This window comes from Castanea sativa, chromosome 10 (assembly GCF_040712315.1).
Source record: "Castanea sativa cultivar Marrone di Chiusa Pesio chromosome 10, ASM4071231v1".
NCBI classification, from domain to species: domain Eukaryota; kingdom Viridiplantae; phylum Streptophyta; class Magnoliopsida; order Fagales; family Fagaceae; genus Castanea; species Castanea sativa.
In genome coordinates this window covers 637,677-659,761 of record NC_134022.1, presented here as the reverse complement: position 1 = coordinate 659,761, position 22,085 = coordinate 637,677, and the positions used below count along the sequence as shown (strand labels likewise).

The window sequence follows — 22,085 nt, the reverse complement described above, 5'->3', positions numbered from 1 at the left end:
AGAAAGTACAAAACATGCTCTTCTCTATTGTAAAAAAATTTGTGATGTCTGGTGGTGGTGGCAGTCCTGCCCAATAAATCTCTTAGCTGAAACAAGTGATGTAGTAGATGTTGCCTTACGAATTATGGAAGCTAGAACCAATCAGGATTTAGAGATTTTTTTTTTTCATTGCGTGGTCGATCTGGTACAATCGAAATCAAGTGGCTCATGAGGCTCAAAGCCTCCCTTCAATGCAAATCTGGGGGACTGCGCAACAAACCCATAATGACTATAAAGTCGTTGCTACTGTTACTCTTCTTTGGCAGCAATCATCAGAGGTTGGCTGGAGTGCACCACCCTCGGGTATGTATAAAATAAATGTTGATGGCGCAACGTCTGAAGATGGTAGACCCTTAGGTGTTGGTGTGGTAATTCAAGACTGCAGAGGCATTGTTGTTGCAGCAAGAGCAAAGCTACTACATGCACAGTATGGCGTGGACGTCACCGAAGCCTTGGCAGTTGAAGAAGGCATCCTCCTAGCCCATCAGAATAAGCTCACGCATGTTATTATCGAGTCTAATTCACTCTTGGTAATTCAGGCTATCTCCTCAAACTCGCCCCATGGTGACTTAAGGCCAATCATCCAAGGAATCCTATCTTTGTCCTCTGCTTTTGAGATGTGGAAAGTCAAGCACTTGAAAAGGGATTACAACACTGTGGCTCATAAGTTAGCCAAAATGGCTAGAGAGTCCAGGACATCACAGACCTGGATTGATAAGGAGCCTCCAATGCTTCATCATCTCTGCCAAATTGATAGGGCCCAATGTTAGATTTTTTCTTATGTATTCTACCCTGCTCTGTTGTACTTCAATTTCTAGAGTTTTTCTTAAATGAAATCAAGTCAAGTTTCAAAAAAAAAAAAAGTTTCATTACCAATTGATTGCATTGATCTCATATATTTATGATAATTTGATAAAATACTTTGCGAATAATCTCAATTAATGCTAAAGCCTAAAAGACCCATATGTTATGAACAAATTTAAATGTTCATGTTCCACAATAGAGAACATTTTGTCTGTTTTTTAGATCCATCTTATTCCATTGCCAATAAAAACAAAAGAAATGTACAAAAGAAAAGAAATAATAAAAGGGCTTTGTTAACTGTTATTCTTATGACATTGGTTAATACATTATTTTAAGGAACTTTTAATACTATTTTTAGGAGTGTCCACAGGTTAGGTCAGTCGGGTTTGTGCCCAACCCGCAATTGACCTGCTTACATTAGATGGATAGTTGAACAACCCACCGCCGACCACGAACAACCTCGGGTCAAGTCGAATCGATCTCTAGTGGACGATGGTCGGGTCGGTCGAGCTCAAAACTGAGTTACAACCACCAAATTTCATTGGATCTTCGCCAAATCTATGTTACAACCACTGGATTGAAGCAAAAACCACCACATCAGGCCCAGATTTGAGTGAAAACTTCTTCAAATTATTGAATCTAAGTAAAAATCGAAGCAAAAATAACCACATCAAGCCGAGATTTGAGCAAAAACTTCATCTCATCACTGGATCTAAGCAAAAAAAATATTTATCTATAGAGAGAAAAAAAAATATAAATAAAATAGAAAAATAAATATTGAGATTGAAATGGATGTTTGTTTATTAAAAAAACAATTATTTTAATACTATAATCTTTAATACACCATTTTCCGCAAATAGTAAATGGTAACTAATTACTTATTACTTCTATATGCTCGCAATCAACAACATAACAAGAGTACAACTTTTTATATTAACTAGCCATGGTCCCGCGCGATGAGCGGATAATGCTTTAAGCTGTTTAGTGAAAAACCTATATAGAATATCCAAAATATTTTAAAGTAATAGCACGAAGTAATGTTGCAATAACATGAAGAGATTTTTGATAAATGAATGATGTAATTCGAAATTAAGGGGATGGAGAATTTAAACTATTGACGAAAAGTTACATAAATTAGAAATTAGTTATTATGTGGTGTAATATCTTCTCAAAAAAAAAAAAAAGTGGTGTGATAAGTCGATTGTTTGTTAAATCATTTATTTGTTTGCTGAAATTTTTAATCATAATTTTTATTTCTACATTGGCTTGGAGTTAGCTTAAAAAATTTGTAATTTCATGAAAATGTTTAGCTTTTTTAGTTTTTTTTTTTTTTTTAGAAAAATGTAAATATTTAGTTGGCTTATGGAAATATCATCTAAAATTTATGATGTCACATTTATGGTATTGAAGTATGATAGTGGTAAGTTAAACACTTAGTGAAAATAGTGATATCTTATTAAAAGAATTTTATTATAATCAAAATATGTAAAGAAGTTAAGGTGTAAAGCTAAATGAAAAATTACTCTTACAAAGTGCTACATGACAAAATCACATGGTTTCTCATGTGATGGTTTTTCTTTCTTATATATATATATATATATTTTTTTTTTTTTTAAAACGAAACCATATAAAATTCTTATACACACACACACACACACACAATTAGTGCATACTTATAGATAATTAATGTGTATTCACTTCATTGACACATTCAATGAATTAAAAGTTTTACATAAATGTAAACTTTGATGAGGTGGAAGCCTAAATGAGAGAAGCTCAATGAATGTGCCACTTGGTAGAACCTCATGCTCTTCTACATAAGGTCTCTGCTTTTATATATATTGATTTAGCTAAAATTGTGAATGGGGTAGCCTCATGCGATTGCTTCAAGCTTTAACTATATTTTTGTTGACAAGACACATTGATTACTTAAATAGGGGGAACATCTTTTTGAACAAAGTTTCTCTCCAAACTAGTTTGGAGATAAACCCTACAAACTCATCATATATAGGGACGGACCCAAGTAAGGGCCTAAGAGGGTCCGGGCCCCCCTTGGGCCAAAAAAAAAAATTAACAAGTTAAATTTTTCAACAAAAAAAAAATGCTTGTGCCCCCCTTGGTTTTTAGCTCAGGTCCCCCCATTCTTGAATTCCAAGCCTAGCCGGCCAGCCCAAGAGGCAAGAGCCCATGACCCATGTAAAAAAACAAAAACCTCAGTAGTAAACCTAACAGAGAAAGTGGAAAGAAGAAGGTAAAATAAAAAGAAAGGAAACAGAGATAGTGAGGCGAGACAGAGAGTGAGAGAGATAGAGAAGCAAGACAAAGAGATAGAGACTCCGCACTCCACGTTGACACTGCTATAGCAGTACCCACGACACGCCAACGCCGATGCTAGACGGCGAGAGTCTACCCAGACCCAGTACGGACTGCCCCACACCGACACCGCCATCATCACGCTCAGCTGTCGTTGCCGCCCACGCGAGCCCCATCTTGCCGTTGCCGTCGATTGCTTGAGCCTTCATAGGTATTTAATCTATGATCCTTTCCTAGTTTCCTTCAAAACCTAAAAAATAAATAAAATGTTTGTGCTTGCATGTGGAGTGTTCGTGTTTTTATTGAACTGATGATGAGTGATGAAGATGAACTGATTACTGATGTTGGTGATTGTGCTTGTGATTTTGTGAATTGAATCTGTGCTAACTGCTGCGGCTTGTGGTGTTTTTTTTTTTTTTTGGCTTTTTGGTTTTTTGGCTTTGTGACTCTCTCTCTTGTATTATATAGATAAGAGAGATAGAGAGAGAGAGTAGAGTTTGCAGAGTTTACTTTGACAGTTTGTTTGCTCTTTCATCTTTGTTGATTGGTGGTTGGGCATAATAGGGACAAGTGACACTGCGATAGAAAAAAAAAGTAAAGTGAAGAAATTTTTTTGTTAGTAGTGCTACGTGCAGAATAAATTTGTAGTGTCGGTAGTGTCGTAGTGGGATTGGGTCAGTGGGTCAATGTCAAAGACAAAAATAAATAAAGGCAAATTAAAGACAAAAAGAAAAAAAAATCATATAATATAGAAAATTGTCACACAAATTTAAGAAAATTGTCACACAAATTTAATATATATGATTCTTATTTTATTTGTAGATCATGAAAAAATCAACTACAATGCTTGATTTTTTCAAAAGAAAATATTCAAATTCTTCCGAAGTCAACGTGAGATTGCCAACAACTAATGTTGCTATTCCAATTTTGGAAAATGTGGATAATCTAATTCTAGAAAATGTGGATAATCTAATTCTAGAAAATGTGGATGTTCCAATTCTAGAAAATATGCTTTCCCCAATTTCGGAAAATGTCGATATTCCATTCTCTTAAACACAATTTCAAAGAGTTGATATTGATTCTATGGATTATGATCCCAGAACACGCAAACAAATATGAGAATATCATGTTAATCATCATGATGAAATTCGACGGGCTTACATTACAAAAGGTCGGCACCAACCTCCTCTAAAGACATACAAAAAAAGCAGAAAGCACAACGTAGCTTTCAAGCTTCTTGGATTGAATATAATAAAACATGGAATGAATATACTAAGAAACAATGATTTTATTTTTGTTGGTAGATGATTGTATCTTAATATATTAAGAAACAATGATTTTTGGATATTTGTCTTGGTTGATTGTTTATTAATACTATATGGATGCATATTTGAAAAAAAAAAAAATTCGCTTATCTCCGCCCCTCTAGCTTGAAATCCTAGGTCCGTCCTTGATCATATATATTTATATTGAGTGTGAATTTTGAAAATTTAACCGTTGAATTTCATATTCTTTACATTCTCAACATGCATATCAAATTTCGTTCAAATTGGATATTATTTACTATTTGATCAGTTATCTTATTTTTTATATACAACTTTAGATTATAAAAACTTGACATTATAACATTTATTTGATGATATAGCAATTGATCTTTGATTTTTTTGAAATTTTGTAAGCATTAAGGATGTAATAAGAAAATACAATTTACCGGTTAGATTTTCAAAATTCGCGTTCAATATAATTATATATGATGAGTTTATACGATTTCTCTCCAAACTAATTTGGAGAGAAACTTTGTTCCATCTTTTCAAACCTTGTTTGATTAGTCAAATAGGGTGCGTCATTCACATAGGGGGAACCTCGGCAAGCGCCTATATAATATCCTGCAGTAGTAATAACTCATGATCAAATAATCTGCGTGTTTTTCTGGACCTGTGAGACCAACAATAAGAGCGATTATATATATGGCAAAGAGCAAGGTTCTTGTTTTAGGTGGTACTAGGTACATAGGGAAGAGGATTGTGAAGGCAAGCCTAGCACAGGGCCATATAACCTATGTTCTTCAACGCCGAGAGATGGGTCTTGACATTGACAAGATACAAATGCTTTTATCATTCAAGAAGCAAGGTGCCAAACTCATTCAAGGCTCATTTTCCGATCACCAAAGCCTTGTTGATGCTATGAAGCAAGTTGATGTTGTCATTTGCACCATGTCTAGTGTTCATTTTCGGTCTCACAACATTTTGTTGCAGCTCAAGCTTGTTGATGCCATCAAAGAAGCAGGAAACATTAAGGTATCCTTTTTTGATTTTCTTTTTAACTCTCTTTTCTTTCTTTTTGTTAAATGAAAACAAAATTAACTATAGTTCAACTGGTTTGTATTTATTGTATACGACCACAATCTATTCCACAACTATTTTTACAAATATTATATATGACTAATTGTTAGTAGTGGATAAAAATGAGTAAGCCATCACAATTTGCTATATAAAATAATTTGTTAAAAATTGTGTGATAAAAGGTTGTGGTTTAGAATAATTCTAAGTAAATTTTTTACTTTTTGTTTTTAATGGGGCGGCTCCTCCATATATCATATGCACATATGATGGGGTTTGGCGCATTCCATCAGCGCATCTGATGAAGAGAAAGTGTTCATAAAATAATGGCGTAAATGTACTTTTAGTCCTTACATTTTGGCTCTATTTCTATTTTGGTCCCTACATTTTCATTTCACCACTTTTAGTCCCCAAACCAATTAACGTGTGTTATTTAGTCCTTTCCGTCAGTCAACAAACGGAAATGGCTGAGGTGGCAAACGGAAGGATTAAAATATTATTAAAAATTTACTGTAGCATGCCACATCAGAATACTGTAGCCTGCCACATCAGATTATAATTTAAAATATTTATTTTTCAAGTTTAACAAAAGAAAAAATATGAGTTAAAAATTTAAAAAGAAAAAAAAAAGAAAAAAGAACACACTAGAAATGTAAGAACAAGAACAGACTGTGGAGAAGGGAATCTGGTCGAGCATGTTCCATTCGGGTTGGATGTCGACGGAGGATTTCAGTGGCTCTCAGCGCATCATGTTGTTGTGCGCCCAAACCCTAAACTCTTCACAACCCAATTCCGACATGTACCGGAAGTCTCTTTCCACTTTCAAGGCTCGTGGTTATAGTTCATGGTGATGACTTCGCCCCCGACTTTCACCGCTTGTCATTGAAGTCTCTCAAGAAAATAGAGTATTTTAATTTCATCACCACCGCGATCGAGTACATCGCCGACTTGAACCACAGTCGTTGACCTGCCGGTCCAGTCGCTGGAGTTGTTTATCAACTCAGCGAGTCATAACGCTTGCTTCGACTTCTCCAAATCGCCGTGGAGATCGCCGATCGCGACGAGTCGACCCGGCAGAGAAGGATACCGAGTTTTGAACTTTCCAAGGGTATCTCGTCATTTTGGTGACTTACAAGTAACAGGGGTATTAGAGTCAGGGGTGTTTTGGTAATTTGGTAAGAAGAGGCCGCCATTGACAGAGAAATTGATGAAAATGCCGACGAAAGTGGAAAGAAGATTTAGGACTTGTTGACATGTTGAGCTTGTTGTGGGTTTTTCCATTGTGAGATTTTTTTGTAGTTTAGGTGTTTGTGTTTTTGTCTGTGAGAGATTTGGGTGCGAGAGAGACTACGGAGACGAAAGAGTAGGGAGATTGAATGGACTTTGATGGTGTTTTTATGTTGAATTTTCTGGGTTTATGAATTTGGTTTCTGGGTTTATGAATTTTATTTGCTGGAGGTTTCGTTGTTGGTTGAAAGATGAGAAAATCTGGGTTTGAGTTGAGATATTGTATATCTGGGTTTTGTGGTTTGAGAAAATCTGAGAAGATCTGCTGCTAGGTTTGTGTTTGTGTTCTTGCTGGAGATCGATTTGTGTTTGTGTTTGGTTGAAAAGAAAGAGCAAGAAAATTTGGGCATGTATTCTTATGTTTAAAATATGAGTTTGTGTTCTTTAATGTTCTTTGTTGAAGATGAACATATCTCTTAATATATTTTTGGATTTTAATTTTGTTTTTTTCAATTTTAAATCTGTTCTTAAAATTATAGATTTTTTTTAATTATTTTATCTGATGTGGCATGCTACAGCAAAATTTTAATAATATTTTAATCCTTCCGTTTGCCACCTCAGCTATTTCCGTCTGTTGACTGACGGAAAGGACTAAAATAACACGCGTTAATTGATTTGGAGACTAAAAGTGGTGAAATGAAAATGTAAGGACCCAAATAGAAATATAGGGTCAAAATGTAGGGACTAAAAGTGCATTTACGCCTAAAATAATTTCTTCAACTGATGGATCCACGATTCCTTTCTCATCATTGAATAACCTTGTCTTTGCCATTATGGTTAAAGACTTTTTTTTTTTAATTATTTTAAATTGAAGATGTTTTGCTGGCTGATACGATATAATCAAAATGTGTGATTGGTAAGCTTATTTATTAGACAAAAATTGATTAGAAAATAAGTTAGTTTATTTGGGGGGAAAAATAAACTTTATTTTATTTATTAATATTTTTAAATTGAGGCATATATGATCATTAATTCACCATTTTTTTAATTACTCAATAGTTGACAGCGGGTAATTTGAACATGTCTTGAACGTTTCTATTGAAAATATCAAGAAGTACTAACTAATTGAGTTACAAAACTCTTAACCTAATCTATTCATCATTTGACATGAGAGTTGAGCCGATACCATTAATTCCACTTAGCTAAGACGTTTGTTATCAAATGGTTTTTTGATTTTTTCCTTCTTAAATTACAGATATGTTTGGATACCGCTTATTACTGAAAACATTATAGCAAAATAATTTTTGAATGTGTGAATAGTATCGTGGGACCCAGTTTTAAAGTTAAAAAAAAAATAGTTTGCGGGTCCTATGAACAGTGCACGGGACCTACAAAAAATGCTTGACGTAGACGTAAGTGAGTGTTTTAGCTAAATCCAAACACTCACTAAGACTCTTAGACTAATACACGCAATTAGGAGACCCTACGGAATAATTATTGCCAACTAAACGACATTACTTTTTTTATTTATGCAAAAAACTCAACCACAAACTCAAAAGGACAACACGATAAAAGAGTCAAAATGCTAGGATATCACTCAACAACTGATGCTGCAACTCAGTTGAGTAGTGTTAAAGAAATTAACTTATGGATGTGAAGATATAATGACAATATAAAAAAGGAAAAGTATATAACCATGAAACTTGCAATAAAGATGAAGGACATAGTACACTTTTATACAAAACCCACTCATCCAATGAAATCCACATAATCAAAGATATGATTACTGAAATAAAACGAGGCGATGTTTGGTAAGGTTTGCAGCGGAGTTCTTGGTGCTAATACAAAATACATGATGTAGGTTGAGAATATTATTAACTAAAAGGAAAGAAAGAGATGGTGGGACAAGTTATACTACACACAACACACTCTCTTAAGTAATGTCGGACAATTATCTTTTTCTTTTTCTTTTTTTGAGAAACAAACACACACACACACACACACACAAGGGAGAGGGAAAGGGGTTCTAACACAAAAGCACACCACAACTCCACTCAAAAGCCATGGTAACTTTTAAGGGAGGGTGGGGCAAGTTATACTACACACAACACACTCTCTTAAGTAATGTTGGATCTATTTGTGTTTGGTTTTATGGTTTGAGTGGGTCTTCTACCTTTTATCTCAAAATATGGTGTGAGTGGATTTATGGTGTTGTTAGGGTTGTTCACGGGTCGAGTCACATCGGGTTTGGAGTTGACCCGTACTCAACCCAATTAAGTCGGGTGACTAAGAATTAGAGTCGTACTCGACCGAACAGAAGGGTCGGACCCGGCATTTCGGGTGGTCAGTTTGGCAAGTCGAAATCATCGGTTTGGCAGGTCTGGGCTACAAATTAGGCAAAAAGAAAGAAAGAAATGAATCAAACAAATTATCAATAAAATACAAAATAGATAAACGAAATAAAAAAGTGATAGGGTCTCAATTTTTTAAAGTTTGGGTTTCAGTTTTTTAAGTTAATGTTCCGAGTTTGATAAGGGAAAACTCAAACTTATAACCAAACAAATCAAATCAATAACTATAGATATTTGAGTTTTAAGTGATTTGATCAAATGATAAACTCATATCTCAAAATAGATCAAACAAAAGATGAGAAAGGAAGAAAATATACTAAGAATCAACTCATTTTGACCACGGTGGGTGGAAAGAAAGTGAGGTAGCGATGTTGGTGGTGATGGCTAATGACAGAGGCAACTGGAAAGGAGTGTGGAGACTGGAGAGCTTGAAAAGGTAAAAATAAAAACTAAAGAAAGGGAGAGAAAGAGATCCAAATTTTTTATTTTGAGTTTGAGTATAAGTTTCTGATTTTGCATGGAAAGTCTCATACTTTCAGACTGGTCTCTGTAGAGTGCAAGACAAGACAACTGTGTACAACTTCCTAGAAACTGATGAAAAATGAAAAAGTCTCACTTGACCTTTTTGATACCGTGAGAACCTAGCACTCTATAGAGGATGGTATAGCTACAGTTGTTGAAGACTACTACAAAAAAATTTTTTACCTCAGTAATCCGAATAGAGAGAATATGGACAGAGTTCTAAACTCGGTTGATAAGCTTGTCACTCTAGCCATGCACTACCATTTGCTACAAGTTTTATACAGCTGATGAGATAAGACAGGCTCTATTCTAGATGCACCCATCGAAATCCCCAAGGCCTGATGGTATGTCCCATTTTTTCTTTCAAAAGTTTTGGCACATTGTTGGTCTTGATGTAGTTGAAGCAAAACTCTTAGTTCTAAATTCTGGGCATTTTCTCCATAAAATGAATTTCACTCACATTGTCTTGATTCCAAAGGTGAATGAGCCGAAGCGTATAGTATGACTAATTTTTGCCTACTTAGCTTGGGTAATGTGGTGTCTAGAATTTTCTCTAAAGTTCTTGTTAATCGGCTAAAAGTCATTTTACCCAATGTAATATCTGATGCCTAGAGTGCATTTGTTCCTAGCCGTTTGATCACTAACAATACAACTGTAGCATTTGAGTTGTTACACAGGATGTGTAATAAAAGAAAGGGGAAGGTGGGACAGATGGCGGTGAAGCTGGATATCAGTAAGGCTTATGATGGAGTTGCATGAGAATTCCTACATGCAATGATGGTCAAGCTAGGGTTGGAGGAAAGGTGGGTTATTTTGGCTATGGAAATAGTTTAAACCGTCTCATACTTAGTTCTTATCAATGGGGAACCCCGTGGTTTTATTTCCCCTACTTGTGAAATTAAGTAGGGTGATCATCTTTTCCCTTATTTATTTCTCATTTGCGCTGAAGGATTATCATCCCTTCTATAGAAGGCTGAGGAGCATAGGCAATTTCAAGGTATTCAATCTTGCTTTAATGGGGTCCAAATATCCCACCTTTTATTTGCTAACAATAGCCTATTGTTTAGTCAAGCTACGGTGGCACAATGTCAAAATTTGATGTCTGTTTTGGGTACTTATAAGGCGGCTTTGGATCAAGCTATTAACAGGCAAAAAACATCATTGTTTTTTTTAGCAAGAATACCAATCCACATATAAAAATAGTTGTACAAGGAATGTTGGGTGCAAGACTTATGACGGATTGTGAGAAGTACCGAGGCTTACCTATGGCCGTGGGTAAATCAAAGGCTAATACTTTTATGGATCTCCAAGAAAAAATTTCAAAGAGGGTGATGAGGTGGAAGGAGAAGTTCATATCAAAAGCAGGCCGGAAAATTTTGATAAAAACAGTGGCACAAGCGATCCCTACTTATTCTATGAGCCTCTTCAAGTTACCAAAAACGTTGTGTGATACTATCAATTCTTCACTCACAAAATATTGGTGGGGGCAAACAAAGCAAGCCAGGAAATTTTGATAAAAACAGTGGCACAGGCGATCCCTACTTATTCTATGAGTCTCTTCAAGTTACCAAAGACGTTGTGTGATACTATCAATTCTTCTCTTACAAAATATTGGTGGAGGCAAATAAAGGATGAGAAAAAGATCCACTAGATTAGTTGGAAGAAATTGAATTATTCTAAGAGTAAAGGAGGAATGGGATTTAGAGACATTAATGCATTTAATCTAGCTTCCCCATTAATGCGGTCAGATGTTTAGTTGCAGAGTATTTAATGCGGTGGTAGCAGCTTTATCTTAGATACTTCATAGCCCTTATTCTTATCCTGTGTACCCTCCATGGTTATCTTTACTTACAGGATTTCCTGCCGTCGATTGCTCGAGCCTTCACAGGTATTTAATCTATGATCCTTTCCTAGTTTCCTTCAAAACCTAAAAAATAAATAAAATGTTTGTGCTTGCTTGTGGAGTGTTCGTGATTTTATTGAACTGATGATGAGTGATGAAGATGAACTGATTACTGATGTTGGTGATTGTGCTTGTGATTCTGTGAATTGAATCTATGCTGACTACTATGGCCTGTGGTGTTTTTTTTTTTTTTTTTGGCTTTTTGGCTTTGTGACTCTCTGTCACTATGTGTGTTTGTGACTCTCTTTCTTGTATTATATAGATAAATGAGATTAAGAGAGAGTAGAGTTTGCAGAGTTTACATTGACTGTTTGTTTGCTCTTTCATCTTTGTTGACTGGTGGTTGGGCGTAATAAGGACAAGTGACGCTGTGATAGAAAAAAAAAGTAAAGTAAAGAAAAGATTTTGTTAGTAGTGCTACGTGCAAAATAAATTTGTAGTGTCGGTAGTACCGTAATGGGATTGGGTCAGTGGGTCAATGTCAGAGACAAAAATAAATAAAGGCAAACCAAAGACAAAAAGAAAAAAAAAATATATAATATAGAAAATTGTCACACAAATTTAAGAAAATTGTCACACAAATTTAATTTATATGATTCTTATTTTATTTGTAGATCATGAAAAAATCAACTACAATGCTTGATTTTTTTCAAAAGAAAATATTCAAATTCTTCCGAAGTCAACATGGGATTGCCAACAACTAATGTTGCTATTCCAATTCTGGAAAATGTGAATGTTCCAATTCTAGAAAATGTGGATGTTCCAATTCTAGAAAATATGCATTCCCCAATTCTGGAAAATGTCGATATTCCATTCTCTTAAACACAATTTCAAAGAGTTGATATTGATTCTTTGGATTATCATCCAGGAACACGCAAACAAATATGAGAATATCATGTTAATCATCGTGATGAAATTCGACAGGCTTACATTACAAAAGGTCCGCACCAACCTCCTCTAAAGACATACAAAAAAAGCGGAAAGCACAACATAGCTTTCAAGCTTCTTGGTTTGAATATAATGAAACATGGCATGAATATACTAAGAAACAATGATTTTGTTTTTGTTGGTAGATGATTGTATTTTAATATATTAAGAAACAATGATTTTTGGATATTTGTCTTGGTTGATAGTTTATTAATACTATATGGATGCATATTTGAAAAAAAAAATTCGCTTATCTCCGCCCCTCTAGCTTGAAATCCTAGGTTCGTCCCTGATCATATGTATTTATATTGAGTGTGAATTTTGAAAATTTAACCGTTGAATTTCATATTCTTTACGTTCTCAACATGCATATCAAATTTCGTTCAAATTGGATATTATTTACTATTTGATCAGTTATCTTATTTTTTATATACAACTTTAGATTATAAAAACTTGAAATTATAACATTTATTTGATGACATAGCAATTGATTTTTTATTTTTTTTGAAATTTTGTAAGCATTAAGGATGTAATAAGAAGATACAATCTAATGGTTAGATTTTCAAAATTTGCACTCAATATAATTATATATGATGAGTTTGTACGATTTTTCTCCAAACTAATTTAGAGAGAAATTTTGTTCCATCTTTTCAAACCTTGTTTGATTAGTCAAATAGGGTGCGTCATTCACATAGGAGGAACCTCAGCAAGCGCCTATATAATACCCTGCAGTAGTAATAACTCATGATCGAATAATCTGCGTGTTTTTCTGGACTTGTGAGACCAACAATAAGAGTGATTATATATATGGCAAAGAGCAAGGTTCTTGTTGTGGGTGGTACTGGGTACATAGGGAAGAGGATTGTGAAGGCAAGCCTAGCACAGGGCCATATAACCTATGTTCTTCAACGCCGAGAGATGGGTCTTGACATTGACAAGATACAAATGCTTTTATCATTCAAGAAGCAAGGTGCCAGACTCATTCAAGGCTCATTTTCCGATCACCAGAGCCTTGTTGATGCTGTGAAACAAGTTGATGTTGTCATTTGCACCATGTCTGGTGTTCATTTTCGGTCTCACAACATTTTGTTGCAGCTCAAGCTTGTTGATGCCATCAAAGAAGCAGGAAACATTAAGGTATCCTTTTTCGATTTTCTTTTAACTCTCCTTTCTTTCTTTCTGTTATATGACAACACAATTAACTGTAGTTCAACTGGTTTGTATTTATTGCATACGACCACAATCTATTTCATAATTATTTCATAAAATAATTGTAAAAAATTATGTGATTAAGGTTGTGGTTTAGAATAATTCAAAGTAAATTTATTTATTTTTCGTTTTTAATGGGGCAGCTCCTCCATATATTATACATACGGTGGGGTTTGGTGCATTAGTTCCGTCAGCGCATGCGCATCTGATGAAGACAAAGTTCATAAAATAATTTATTCAACGGATAGATCCATGATTCCTTTCTCATCATTGAATAACCTTGTCTTTGCCATTATGGTTATAGACTTTTTTTTTTTTAATATTTTATTTTAAATTGAAGATGTTTTGCTGGCTGATATGATATAATCAAAATGTGGGACAAATATTAAGTAAAAGGAAAGAAATAGAAGGTGGAGTAAGTTATACTACACACAACACACTCTTTTAAGTAATGTGGGACAATTCTCTTTCTTTTTCTTTTTTTTTTTGAAAAACAAACACACACACACACAAACACAAGGGAGAGGGAAAGGGGTTCTAACACAAAAGAGGGTGGGACAAGTCATACTACACACAACACACTTTCTTAAGCAATGTGGGATAATTACCCCTTTTTTTTTTTATAGAAACAAACACACACACACACAAAAGAGAGGGAAAGGGGTTTTAACACAAAGACACACCACAACTCCACTCAAAAGCCATGGCTTTGTGTTAGAACCCTTTTCCCTCTTCCTTTTGTGTGTGTGTGTGTGTGTGTGTGTGTGTTTGTTTCTATATAAAAAAAAAAAAAAGGGTAATTATCCCACATTATTTAAAAGAGTGTGTTGTGTGTAGTATAATTTGCCCCACCCTTCCTTAAAGTTACCATGGCTTTTGAGTGTGTTGTGGTGTGCCTTTGTGTTAGAATCTCTTTCCCTCTCCCTTGTGTGTGTGTGTGTGTGTGTTTGTTTCTCAAAAAAAAAAAAAAAGGAAAGAAAATCATTAGTATTGTTCTAAAATATATGAGATGGTTGAATAGTTATCTTAAGCTAAAATAAAATATAAAATTTTCTTTTTCCTTAAAAAAGTAAAATATAAATATAATTACTTATAATTAGTGATGGCATAGTGCTTGGTCACGAGTGCACTATATATGTTGTAGACATTGCTATGTGCTTGGCATGCTAGATTCAGTATCTGTTTGGGAACTGCTTATCTAGCTTTTTGCTAAAACTTTTTTAATGAAAGTGCGTTAAAAGTATACTTGTACCTTGAAAAAATGAGAAACTGCAATAAGAAGTGAGCTTTTAAAAAGTAGTACATAAAAACTAAAAACTGAACTTTTAAGCTGATGTCAAACAGACATATATGGTTCGTTTGGATTGAGGGGGGGGGGGGGGAATGAGGAGTAGAATAGAGTAGAGTAAAGTGGATTTAAGACAAAATTAGCTTATTTTCAGCCAACTCTACTCGACTCCCTTTCACTCTCCCTCATTCCCCCATCCATCCAAGCAAACCATTAGTTATCCTAATTAAGTCATTCTATGTGCTTGGCATGTTACTAGTTATTCTAAGTTATAGTCTGTGCTTGTCATAAGTAATATAATTAGCTATATATCGTTCCTTAAAATCTGTCATAAATTTTGAGTGGGGTTTGTAATGTGTTGTTGTATTAAAGCCTTATTCTTAACTTTTTGTTTCTCAAAAAAAAAAAAAAACCAAAGCCTTATTCTATTTCCTTTGTGTGTGTGTGTTTGTTTCTCAAAATTCGTATGAGTCCAATTAAGACATACATTAATCATTCATTTAAGAAACTCTATAAGAAATTTAAAAAAAAAAAAAAAAAAAACTGTCAAAAAAATTAGTCACTTTTTTCATTTTTCCATAAGAAGATTCCTAAAATTGTTTATTAAAATAAAACCTCTCTCTTTCTTTCATTTGATATGGCAAGTATACTCGCCGCTGCTTGATATATAGTAGTAACATTTTGCACCAAATTTTGTAGCGTTTCATACCATCTGAGTTTGGTACGGACCCCTCACGAATGGGACATGCTCTTGAACCTGGAAGAGTGTCATTTGATGACAAAATGAGAGTGAGAAGAGCAATAGAGGATGCTAAAATCCCCTTCACTTATGTAACTGCTAATTGCTTTGCCGGTTACTTTGCTGCCAACCTTTCTCAAATGGAAACACTCTTGCCTCCAAGGGATAAAGTCACCATCTACGGCGATGGCAACGTCAAAGGTGCTCTCTCTCTCTCTCGATAGAAAAGAAATTAAGGCAAAAATGCAATAATTTACATAATTACACTGTTAATGATATTTTGGACTAAAACAAAATGTGGTGTATTTTTGCTGCAGTGGTTTACATGGATGAAGACGACATCGCATTATACACAATTAAAACAATAGATGATCCTCGAACATTAAACAAAACACTGAACATTCGGCCTCCTGAAAACATTCTTTCCCAAAGGGAATTAGTTGAGAAGTGGGAGAAACTTATTGGGAAGGAACTGCAAAAGATTAGTCTTTCACAAGAAGACTTTCTCGCCTCCATGAAAGGTAATAAAAACCAAGAATTTTCTCTGAACCCCTTCCTTATATGCCTTTTAGTTTACTTGCCCAACACTAAATATTTATTTTCCTATACATATGCAGGACTGGACTTTGCTAGCCAGGTAGGAGTTGGGCATTTCTATCACCTTTTCTATGAAGGTTGTTTGACAAACTTTGAAATAGGGGAAGAGGGTGAAGAAGCTTCAGAGCTCTATCCAGATGTGAAATATACACGCATGGATGAATACCTAAAGATCTATCTATAAGTACACACCATGTCCATGTGATGTCTCGCTCGCTAGCTAGCTTCCAGTTGTTTCGGTGTGTGAAACAAGGTCCTTCCGATCCGTCGGTTACCCAATATTAATTGGACTTTTGTCTAAAGATGGCGTTTTGAACGTAGTCAACACCTCCATCCATCAAACCCTTATTTTCTTTGCAGCTTCTCCAATTACAAGATTGCTTCTTTTGTCTTTTTTTTTTTTTTTGGCTGACCTTTTTTCGTCCCAGCCGCCTTCTGTTTGTTGTGGCAGTTGTAATTCTCCTTTCTTTGTGGTTTTCTTATAGGGTATGTGTTTGTTCCCTTTCCCTCTAAGGTTGTTATAATATATATAAATATTTACTAATTGAACAAAAAAATTACATCCACAAAACTACTATGTAATTATATATATATATATATATATAAGTAGTACACAAAAACCAATTTGTGAAATATATTATTATTTAATAACTAAATTTTATGTTGATTTATATACAATCATCATAAGTAAATATAAATATTCAACCCAAACCTGTAAATTTTTACTTGAAGTAAAAACCAATTGGCCCGTACTTTACCATTTTTTTGGTCGAGTTGGGTCAACTCATCTAGTTCATGACTTGACCCTTTTCTTAGACTTTATCATTATTATTATTATTATTATTATTATTATTATTATTATCAAACCAAATAATCTTGCAAAAATCATTCTAAATACTAAACCATGTCAAGGTAACTGTAGAGAGGGAAAATTTCCGACCTATCACAAGCTGACACATCATACTACTAAGTCTATAAAATACAACCAATTACAAAGCGCCACGTACTGTTGCTAGGTTTTGCTATCACTATTCAGAAACCAATAGAAATTTGCCAAGTGTCATTGAAATAGAGGCATTAAACGCATCAGTATACGTAAGCGATAACACAAACAGCCCTGCACGTGTAAGTGATGACACAAGCAATCCAGCACGTGTAAGCGATGACATAAGCAAACCAATCAGGCTGTGACATGTGTCACCAATCAGACTCCGCCACGTGTTGCTCACCTATCCCCAAACTCCTATAAATAGAAGCCTTCCTAAGGCATTTGGACAAACCAAGACATCTGGGGAAGAACTGGGAAGAGATCTTAAGTTCAGAAATCTAGAAGCTCTGCTGGAATCAAGCCCTAAAGCCTCCAGGAACTTCAAGAACTTCAACTTCGAATACGAAGAACATTCAAAGAGAAATCATCCAAATCATCTTCCTAAATCTCAAAGGTCACTGGAATCAAGCTCAAAAGCCTCCAGAAAACTCCAAGAGACCAAACCATCTAGAGCACCAGTAGCATCAAAGAAGATTCAGAAGTATAGAAACTCTGCCGGAATCAAGCCCTGAAGCCTCTAGGAACTTCAAGAACTTCAACCTCGAATACAAACAACATTCGAAGCAAGATCATCCTAACTACTTGTCTAGATCTCAAAGGTCACTGGAATCAAGCTCAAAAGCCTCCAGAAACCTCAACAAACTACAAATCAGCGAAGCTCTAAGGATTCAAGCCTCTACAGCCCCGAAGAAGTTCCACCACAAACCTTTAGAAAAGAAGAACTTATGAAGAACACGAAGAACGCAAAGAACAAAGAATTTCTAGCAAGCTTATAGCTAGAGATTCATTGTAATTCCGTTTCAAAGATCTTCAATCCTTTCCTCAACCAAATTGAAGGATATTTTGTGTTCGAATCAAAATCACATCACCACAATTCCAATCAACAAATCTTTTAAGGAGATTGAATCAGAGGGTCACTCTTTTGTAATCACAGAGAATTGTACCACACATTTATCAATACATATTCACATTTGTGAAACTATTTTACTCGTTTGACTTATTTCAAACTAAGAAATTTAGTCGTCCACAAATTCTGGCACGCCCAATGGGACATCTCTGCCTCTCATCTCATTCTCCTTCAAAGAAAGAAATTTTCATCATCTTGCTACCAACTTCAATGGCCTCTAGCAAGAACATTCAAGCTTCAAGAATAGCTACTTCAGTTAGATTTGGTATGTCTACCACCAACAACTACATTGGTGCAATCAATTGTAGCCAACCTAAAGCTCATAATCAGCTTCAATCTCAATCAACCAAGGAAGCCAAGGTCCAAACAATCATCTCCTTATACCCTCTTACAAGAAACAAGGTCATCAACAAGGACATCTCCACCTTGGAACACCTCAAGTATGGGGGCAAATCCCCTTCTTCCTTCACAAGAAGTTGGTCACACAATTTCTCTCCCATCAAAGGGAACCCAAAAAATGAGATTTCACCTGCTCACTCCAATTCACTTCCTTCTCCATCATCTTGGGAAGTTGTGTCAGTCATGATGACTAACACCTCTACCATGGAAGACAAGATGGCTGAAATGGAGTAAAGGGTCGTCCTTCTCACAAAAGCACTTGAAGATAAGCACCTCCAAATTGCAACTCTAATGAATAAACTTGAAATACAAGATCTTGGTGAATCAAACAATGATCCTAAGTTCCCATTTGGCTTCACTTCTACAAAAGATGACAAAGGGAAAGATAATCAAGACACTCCTCAACAACAACAATCTACTTCGGTTGCTTCGTTATCAGTTCAAAAATTACAAGACATGATAACAAATACCATCCGAGCACAATATGGAGGTTCTTCTACAAGTTCTCTCACATATTCAAAACCCTATACAAAACGCATCGACAATATGAGAATGCCAAATGGGTATCAACCCCCCAAGTTCTTGCAATTTGATGGCAAAGGAATCCCTAAGCAACACGTTGCTCACTTTGTAGAAACTTGTGAGAATGCAGGGACTCAAGGAGGCCTCCTTGTAAAGCAGTTTATCCGTTCACTCAAGGGGAATGCTTTTGATTGGTATACGAACTTAGAACCCAAGTCAATCGATAGTTGGGAACAACTTGAAAGAGGGTTTCTTGACCAATTCTATAGCATGCGTCGCACGGTAAGCATGATGGAGCTTACTAATACCAGGCAATGGGAAAATGAGCCAGTGGTCGATTATATCAATCGATGGCGTTCTTTGAGTTTGGATTGCAAGGATAGACTTTCTAAAATGAGCTAGTGTAGAGATGTGCATCCAAGGCATGCATTGGGGACTTCTTTACATCCTTCAAGGGATAAAGCCTTGAACATTTGAAGAGTTAGCAACTCGTGCGCATGACATGGAACTGAGCATTGTTAGCCATGGGAATACAAACCCTCCCATACTTGAAGAAAGGAGAAAGGAAGTAAGGATGAATGACAGGAATGCAAAAAGCAATCTCAAAGACCCAATGGCTGTTAGCACTGCCGTAGTTAAGGTTCCAAGAAGAGGAGCAAAGGCAAATGAAAAACAGCTTGAAGGCTGGCAAAAGAACGAAGTGCGTCGTCTGACCTTTAAGGAACGTGAGAAAAAAGCATATCTGTTCCCTGATGAAGATGTGTTAAACATCTTAGAACAACTATTGCAATTGCAGCAGATTGAATTGCCAGAATGCAAGCGACCAGAAGACATGGGGAAAGTTGATGACCCTAACTACTGCAAATATCATCGCATCATTGGCCACCCAATCCAAAAATGTTTCGTCTTCAAAGAGCAAATCATGAAGCTTGCCAAAGAAAACAAGATTGATCTAGACCTTGAGGAAGATGTCGGGTCAAACTATGTGACCGTTGCTTGTGATGTACTTCCAACTCTTAGGCAGGGGCAAACACCAACGAAGCTTACAAATTGATTGACAATAATGACATAAGGATCGGCCCCCTCAATGGGAAGTTCACTGAGGATTGCTCCTCGGTAAGAGTTTAAACTGCCTACTGCAACGCTACAAAGGTACATGATGTCTTCCCATTACCTTTGATAGCATACAAATAAAGATAAATTAATCCCACTCTATGTCACCATTTGCTAGTGTGGCGTAGTGGCTGGATGCCATTGTCGCCCTTGAGGCCGAGGTCTCAGGTTCGATTAGTGGTGATACCCATTATTGCGCAATTGGTACCCATGAAACGCCGTGGGTGTGGGGCAAGGATTACACATGTGAGCCCTCCCTTTTTGTAAAAAACAAAAAATAAAAAAAATCATCAAAAAAAAAATCTTTTGAACTACGTAATGACTTGATCCCTCTTCGGGGTACGTAGGCAGCTTAGTACTCTTTACTAAGTTCAGTCACACAAAAAGAAGAAGGATTGCCAGTCTAGCTTGAGGAGTTTTTCAAAGATCGTTGTAGTAGAAAATGAAGACTGTAAGGAGCTGACGTTGCTTAGCTTTCCTTGAAATGATGATAAATATAAGTTGTTTCTTGGTTGTGGAGTAAAATAAAATCTTCAACTTCTTTTGCAAGAAATGAAGTCTGCATGGCATTCCCCATCTTCTATGGACATTCTCCCACGTTTATGAAGTATGCTTTGCATCACTTATCTCTTGGGGGCATCTTCTTGTACCTTGCAAGTCTAAGCTACATCATCTCTCTTCAAGGTTATGCCACTTCATAGCTTCGAAAAATGAACCACATCATCTCCCTTCTGAGTGGTGCTGTTTCACATCATGTCTTTGAAATCTAGACAATATCACCTTCCTCCAACATCTGAAGTTGGTGTTGCATCATCTCTCCTCTAAGGGCATGTTCGTGCAATGTCAAAATCATGGCGGCATTCTTCTCACATCTTCAAGGTTTTGTTGGCATCTCTTTGCATCCCCAAAGTCTTGGTGGGAGCTTCTTGAAACTTCAAGCTTTATTATAAAGGCCAATATTAGTGCAACTTCAATGCCAATGCAAGTGCCAATGTAGAATGTTGACGAGGCTTCATGGAAAAGATGAGTATTGACATGACTTCAGTGCAAATGAAGTGTTGACGTAGCTTCATGGCAATGATGAGTATTGGCATGGCTTCAGTGCAAATGAAGTGTTGACGTAGCTTCATGGCAAAGATGAATGTTGGCACGACTTCAAAGCAAATGAAGTGTTGACATAGCTTTATGGAAAAGATGGATGTCGGCTTGGCTTCGGTGCAAATAAAGTGCCGGCGTGGCTTCATGGCAAAGACTCTGGATGTGGCTACGTTGCAAAGATTCTCGATATGGTTGCATTGCAAATAAAAGTGTTGGTGCGGCTTAATTGCCAACACCAGAGCCAATACGACTTCAATAACGAGTACTAGCTATAGCATTTTTGCCTAGCTGAATATCCTTATGGAAATGTTGTTGCATAGAAAAATATTTTTAGAAGATCGTTAATGCAAGAAAAGAATGTAACAACATGAAGGCATACATCACTGCAAGAACGTTGCTATCAATGAAGTACAAAGACACCAAATAAATGCAAACACTTCTATGAGAACGGCAGAGTAAAGTTCGATGTCAAAACCCAAAGATCAAGGAAATTGTGCTGCAAAACAAAAACAAGCAACAACAAAAAAAAAAAAATGTCAAAAGAAAATCTCATGGCATGTCTAAACAAAGGAAAAATGTTTTAAAAAAAAAATCTTGAAAGCTAGAGAAGAAGACTAAAGGCTAAGAATGGCCAAATCAATGAAGCCAATCCCACGTCTTATATAGAGAACTTTTGCTAAACCAACAGACAAGAAAAATGAAGAAAGTCAGCAAACCATTAAATGGTTCCACTAACAGGC

The 22,085-nt window shown here is 35.8% G+C and overlaps 2 protein-coding genes across 2 annotated transcripts; both read left to right on the top strand.

Annotated features, from left to right (window-relative positions):
- Positions 1-5,123: 5,123 nt before the first annotated feature.
- LOC142613446 (isoflavone reductase homolog) lies at positions 5,124-9,678 on the top strand. Its single transcript, XM_075785808.1, has 2 exons — positions 5,124-5,453; positions 9,613-9,678. The coding sequence occupies exons 1-2, from the start codon at positions 5,124-5,126 to the stop codon at positions 9,676-9,678; spliced, it is 396 nt and encodes a 131-aa protein (XP_075641923.1).
- Positions 9,679-13,150: 3,472 nt separating this feature from the next.
- On the top strand, positions 13,151-16,771 carry LOC142612845 (isoflavone reductase homolog). Its single transcript, XM_075785010.1, has 4 exons — positions 13,151-13,562; positions 15,622-15,862; positions 15,979-16,182; positions 16,279-16,771. The coding sequence occupies exons 1-4, from the start codon at positions 13,233-13,235 to the stop codon at positions 16,440-16,442; spliced, it is 939 nt and encodes a 312-aa protein (XP_075641125.1). The 5' UTR covers positions 13,151-13,232; the 3' UTR covers positions 16,443-16,771.
- Positions 16,772-22,085: the final 5,314 nt, after the last annotated feature.

Excerpts from the sequence above, each read along its gene's own strand:
- LOC142613446 (XM_075785808.1), top strand. The coding sequence starts at position 5,124 with ATGGCAAAGAGCAAGGTTCTTGTTTTAGGTGGTACTAGGTACATAGGG. Across the intron at positions 5,454-9,612 it reads AAGAAGCAGGAAACATTAAG|ACTGGTCTCTGTAGAGTGCA; the intron begins GTATCCTTTTTT and ends TCATACTTTCAG.
- LOC142612845 (XM_075785010.1), top strand. The coding sequence starts at position 13,233 with ATGGCAAAGAGCAAGGTTCTTGTTGTGGGTGGTACTGGGTACATAGGG. Across the intron at positions 15,863-15,978 it reads CGGCGATGGCAACGTCAAAG|TGGTTTACATGGATGAAGAC; the intron begins GTGCTCTCTCTC and ends TTTTTGCTGCAG. Across the intron at positions 16,183-16,278 it reads CTTTCTCGCCTCCATGAAAG|GACTGGACTTTGCTAGCCAG; the intron begins GTAATAAAAACC and ends ATACATATGCAG.